General features: G+C 35.3%; 1 protein-coding gene across 1 annotated transcript in view; it reads left to right on the top strand.

The window, feature by feature from the left end:
* The window catches only part of FRZB (frizzled related protein), a 34942-nt gene extending 31093 nt beyond the window's left edge, over nt 1-3849 (top strand). Inside the window, exon 6 of the mRNA XM_006921263.1 lies at nt 2909-3849. Coding sequence (XP_006921325.1) covers nt 2909-3025 — 117 coding nt within the window. The 3' untranslated portion in view covers nt 3026-3849. The remainder of the gene's footprint in view (nt 1-2908) is intronic.
* Nucleotides 3850-6251: the final 2402 nt, after the last annotated feature.

The raw sequence follows: 6251 nt of genomic DNA, 5'->3' as shown, positions 1-6251 counted from the left end.
TATACACTTAAAATTCCAAGGACTGTGTGTGTTTTTAATCTGTTTCACTTAAGAAATTCGGTATATGTGTATCAGAGATCTAACTATAGTTGCCTAACTTCTCACAGTGAGAAGTCTAGCTATGGTTAGTCCAGTCCTGTAGTGTGAATTCACATTATCATTAGAGCTCCAGGCTCCTTCCAGCTTATTGCTCTGCCATTTTTAAGGGTATTGCTTCCATACTCATGATTACCTTGAGGTCACAAGATGATGGTTGCCCCACCTCCAGCATCACACTTACCTTTCAGGGAGAAAGAAAAGGGAGGTATAAAGGAGTCTTTAAATGCCTTCTATAGCAATTTTTACCTAGGAGCTGGGGTCTCATGTCCATCCCCTAGCTGCAAGAGAGGCTGGGAAGTGTGGATTCCATCCCCCTACCCCAACCCCCGCCGCTGGGTATATTGCTTCCCTGGACAAATTGCAGTTCTGTGAGTCAAAGTAGGGAGTAAAGGATGAGTATGAAAATACCAATATTGTCCCAGTGCACAGACATCAATTCCTCTGTACAAAGTACAGCCACATTCTTCTGTATATAAGAGATCTGGCCAAATTAGGTCCAATAAAGTAGTTTTATTTTTAAGTCCATGACTCTTAGGTATTGGAAGTGATACACTGGAAAATATCACAGTAAATTATCTTATTCTAGAAGGTTCCATTTCTTTTTACTCTACGAAGCAAATCTGTTTTAAAGAAAGGAATGTGGGAGAGTATGTATAGAGTGGCAAAGAATCGAAAGGGGTGTGTATGTGTGTGGTGGATGGGAAAGGGGAAAGGTAAGTGGGAATTGCACCAAACATAATACATCCTCTTCCTTCTGTGAGTTTGAAGGCTTGGGAAACATTTACAGGGTAAGTTAAACACCCCTGGGCAGTTTATCTTATACATCTGGCAGTTGACACAGCAGACACATGTGAGTTTAAGTGACCTACAAAAATGTAGAGGGCATTACTTTGCAGGGAGAAACTACCCTCCAGCAGGCTCTTTTATTCCTCTAGGATATTTGTCAAAAGTGAGATATATTTCGATTTCAGACCTGTGAGAATTCTCTATTTGTATCTCTTCAATTAGTTTGGTGTTTATTAAAAAGTGGCTCTTCTTCAGTATGTTGGAATCTCTTACTGTCCTTTTAATTTGGTTTTCTGCTTGCTAATGCAGAACAGGAATGTGTCCTAAATTCCTGTACCAGTTGAAAGAGCTTTCAACATCCCTGCTGCAAGGCATGTAACAAGGCTTCCCTTTTGGTACCAAAACAATTATCATCATATAAAGACTCAGGATGCATGACTTATTTCTCCTGTTTCTTAGTAAGGCAAGGATATTGTCTATTGCTTTCTACAGAAAACTCACAGAGTTATTATTGTAAAATCATTTATATTCTCAGTCTAGATTTAAGCATGCTAAAGGAAGAATTAAACCAATAATTTGAACAATTTTAATTCATATGCAGATACTCAGGGCTAAAGACCTTAGGTGGAGAATCTCTTTTGGCTACAATTATTGAGATCTTTACTTTAGTTTTCCAGTCAATTTTAAGATGTAAAAAAAGAGTTTTGTGTATGATACTTTAAAAAGTTGCCCTTTCAACTGATTTTTTGCTCTCAGTGGCTAGTTCAAGAATTAAATGAAGACCTTTTTATGGTTTTGCCATACAAATGGTTGTTTACTTAAGTCTCTGTTATAAGTTTGTGCAAATCAAGATATTTGGCCTGTCTTGGGGAGCTGAGAATCAGTGTTTTTTAGTATGAAAAACAATAAGATTATGGAGTAAATGGTATTAAAATGAAGAATTACTTTTGGTAATTGAAAAGTAATTTATTATGTACTCAGCACTTTATACATTTTTTATCTGTTAAGATTCAGAACAGTCTTATAAGCAGATTCTGCTATTAATTCCAATGTGTTAATAATGAAAATGAGGTTTAGTAAGTTCAAGAAACTTTGCATGGCAATTGATTGGGTTAAAATTTGAACTTGGGCAGTCTGACATTAGCTCCTTGCTACTGTTGTGGTCCCTGGACCAGCAACATTGGCATCACCTGGGAGCTTGTTAGATTTGGAAATCTTGGGCCCTATCCCAGATCCACTGAATGAGAATTTGCAATTTTACAAGATTGCTAGGTTATTTCTATATTCATTGAAATTTGAGAATATTGCTGTAGTCCTTATTCACTACCTATAATATCCATGACATAACTCCCTTTTAATTTATTATATTACATGTAAATGTTTTTGGCATTGTTAATATGAAATATTAGTAAACTTGATTGTAGTTATTAAAAACATTGGTAATGTCTGCTTTGTAAAACTTAGAACTAAGGCAAAAACTTGTCTGTTCTATTCGTTGCCCTAGGTAGATATTACTTAGAAAGATATTTTTGAGAGACCCCATTCCCACTCTAAATTTTCATTTTTTTTCCATGGCTCAAATTACATAGATTTAAAAAGGCTGTTTTTAATGTATTGTAAGAGAGGAAGATGAAAAATATCCCTTCCTTCAAATTTTCCATGTAAATCTCCCATTTGTTGATCACCTGTGAAATGCTAGTCTTGGGTATGTTATTTCAGGAAATACCCACGGATATTGATAGATATTTGTGTCACCATTTACTGATGTAGAAATTTTAAGTTTTAGGTTTGATATGAATGCATTATTGATATAGGCAGCCAATGTTGTGCTTTTTAAAATTTGAGAATTATGTTCATATAGTATCAATTTCATTGTTATTCTGGGATATAGATTTTGTACTTTTGGAAAGTAGTGAAATGCTTTTAAGATCTGACTTTGCAGTCTTGCTCAGTTGTTAGAATAATAGAAATGATGACCCTGGTAATATGTGTGTGTGACCATTTTCTGTTTTAAATTTTACAGCGCTGGGATATGAAGCTTCGTCACCTTGGACTGAATAAAAGTGATTCTAGCCATAGTGATTCCACTCAGAGTCAGAAGTCTGGCAGGAACTCCAACCCCCGGCAAGCACGCAACTAAATCCTGAAATGCAGAAAGAACATTAGCGGACTTCCTATTAAGACTTGCATTGCTGGACTAGCAAAGGAAAATTGCACTATTGCACGTCATATTCTATTTTTTTACCACAAAAATCATGTGGTAACCAATATTACTTCTATTTTCTCTTTTGTTTTCTGCTTTTCTCTTTCCTCCTCCCACCCCTCTTTTTTTTGTGGTCTAAATGCAAATCCTTAAACATATGTATTCTATTTCATTAATCATGGGAAAACTATTCTTTGCAATAATAATAAATTAAACATGTTGATACCAGGGCCTCTTGCTGGAGTAAATGTTAATTTACTGTTTTGCACCCAGATTGGGAATGTAATATTGGATGAAAAGAGAGAAAGCTAACTATGCTGTACAACATACTCGGCTGATCTAATTACAACCTCATTTCTCATGCCTTTTGGGCATTCTCCTCACGCTTAGAAAGTTCTACATGTTTATATAGGTAAAATAGCAGTTTGAAATCAAATGCCACACAGGCAAAGTAATCAGCAAGCACCAGGAAGCATTTACGAGGAAAAGACACACAAGATGAATTATTTGCAAGATTGGCAGGAAGCAAAATAAATAATGTTAGGACCTGGGGAAGGAACATTTTGCCAGATTGAGAAGCACAACTGAAACCAGTAGCTGTTAAGGTGTTAACGGTAGCATTTATCTTTTGGTAATACATTTGATTTATTTATGAATATATTAACCAGCATTAGGGAAATGAATTACAACTAGACATCTGCTGTTATCAGCATAGCTCTGTTTAATTTGCTTCTTTTAAAATAAACCTATTGGTGTGAGTCTATTTTTTTTTTTTTCATTTAAAATAAATGTGACTTGCTGCATTGACTAGGAAAAGAAAGTATGTATGTGTGTGAACTAGGGTATTACTTTTAAAAGGTATGTAGCTCTATAAAATGCTGTAGTTGCAGGATGGTAAAATGTGCAAGGTTTTCTGTTTTTTTTTTTTGATGTGTGTGTCTGTATTTGTGTATGTGTATGTCTGTGCGCTCACACCCAAGCTGGACTGAATTACAGGCCTGTGCACTGGCCTGCACTTTATCATTTGGATGTGTGCTGTTTAATGCTTGGTAAAATCCGTCTAAAAAAAAATTATGGTTGTCAGGAGAGAGGCTACTCTGACTTTTGAACCAAATGAACATTCTCATTCCCCAAGCTGTAGTGCAATCCCTGAGGACCATGGGAAACATGATGCTTTTACTTCCTTCCTTCAGTGGGATTCTTTAGAACCTGTGCCAATCATTTGAAAGTCTCATTCTCTTCAATTTTCATATTTAATACTAGCAGAACCAAATTTCTAAGATATGGTATGCTAAAAATAAAACACTACGAAACAAAATGTTGCTGTTTTTCCTTCTACAAGGATAGTCATGCAAGAATGAAAATTATTCCTGAACAAAAGCTTCCTAAAATGGTAAATAATAATGTATTTAAATTCTGTTTTGGAAGAGAACATCCTTCCTTGCCTTCTGACTGACCCCAAACTTTAACAATTTTCTTAATCTTAGAAGAAAGAGCTTTTATCTTTGCCTACCTGAGGACTGCAGTCTTTTGTGCTGCCAGATGGTTGCTTTTAGATAATTTCAATGTCTGCCCTTTGGGCTTTATTCTCTGATGGCTGAAGCAGGGGCAGCTCTTTCTACATGCTAAAGTTGGTATCCGCGAGAAGGTGAGTTTGGGTGTCACAGGATAGTAGTGAAGTGCCACAACAGATGAACTGTACCTCATAATCTCTCATCCTGATATTTATGCCTCAACTTGAACTTCGAGGACTGAGGACTGGAAAGTAGCGCTTCTGCATCATCCTGTTTTTCTCATGCCTTTTTCATCGTAACCATGGAAAGAAGGGCAAGACTTGACTGCAGGAGATTGTAAAAAACGTTGATTTCTCAAATCCACAAAGTGTCATCCAAAGCAATAGTAAGAGGAATTTTAAGTGATGAAATATTCTGACAGTCTATGAAAGCCACAGGTACCTCCATCCCCTGCAGTTTTCTTTTTTGGGGGAGTGGGGAGGGAAAAATAATTTTTGTGTAGAGATTTGACACATTTATTCATGTAGAATTGTGATATTTATAAGCGAAAGAGGACCAGATTATTAAATCAGCAGCGGTTTTTTGTTTGTTTTGTTTTGTTTTTCCACCTTCTGTTTTAATGATCTATACTGGCAATGCTTGATTTTGCTCATCTACATAAGGCGCTGTCTGTTATTTTGAAGCCTCTAATGGTATAAGATCCATGGATGAAGTATATTTGGTTTTTCAGTTTCATAGTTGCAATATTTTCATTAATTACGAGCAGGTATCTTTGGGGGAGTGACATGATTTTTATCATGATGGTCACATTTCTAATTAGACTGCAAAACCATTTCTACTCTGTGATTGTCTTAATACAAATAGATCACATTAGTGCATCTCTACAGGTTTTACTGACAGACATTAACTTTTAAAGCCACTAACATTTTAAAATATATGCATACTTGTCATTAACCTTGAGATCAAAAAATTAATTCAAAAAAATTTTGGAAAATTTTGTTCACCTTCAGGATTTTAATTTTCCTAGCCAGGTGATAACAAAATGTTAGATGTGTGCTGAATAAACTAGTAAAAATTAAAATAACAGCAAACTTGGATTCTCTTCATGGATATGTAAGTATTTTACTACGTCACATACACAGTGTAATCTGATTCAGGGCCATATGTTGCACTGAGCATTTGGGGGTGGGGTGGAGTGGGAAAAATCCATGTCTTTCCACATCTGTTATATATTAAGAAGGCAAATACAAAAATCACAATCACTGTGAGTAAATAGCACTACTTATTGCCTTCTGCAAGAAATTATTTGCCTTTATTTTTCAACAAGGAAAATGACTAAAACGTATTTCAAGATGGATATTTATACTGAATTTTAATATTTAAATAATACAGGTATTCAAGAACATGGTAGGAATAAGGTAAAGCAGATATTTTTAATACTACTACTGAAATCTAACCTATAGAATTTTAAAATATGGTTCCCAGCTATATTAACATTAACAAAAAACAGTCTAGTCATGCCTTTGGTAATTATCTCTTTGGGGGAGAAATGTTTAACAGTGGCTAGAACTCTATAGAAAATATTTGAATGTGTATTACCTCATCTAACCGTTGAAAGTCTGTGAAGTAGGTATTGTTATTTCCGTTTT

Source organism: Pteropus alecto, unplaced genomic scaffold (genome assembly GCF_000325575.1).
Source record: "Pteropus alecto unplaced genomic scaffold, ASM32557v1 scaffold3, whole genome shotgun sequence".
In the NCBI taxonomy this organism is placed as follows: Eukaryota; Metazoa; Chordata; class Mammalia; order Chiroptera; family Pteropodidae; genus Pteropus; species Pteropus alecto.
Note: the sequence above shows the minus strand (reverse complement) of the source record. Positions and strands in the feature narration are given on the sequence as shown.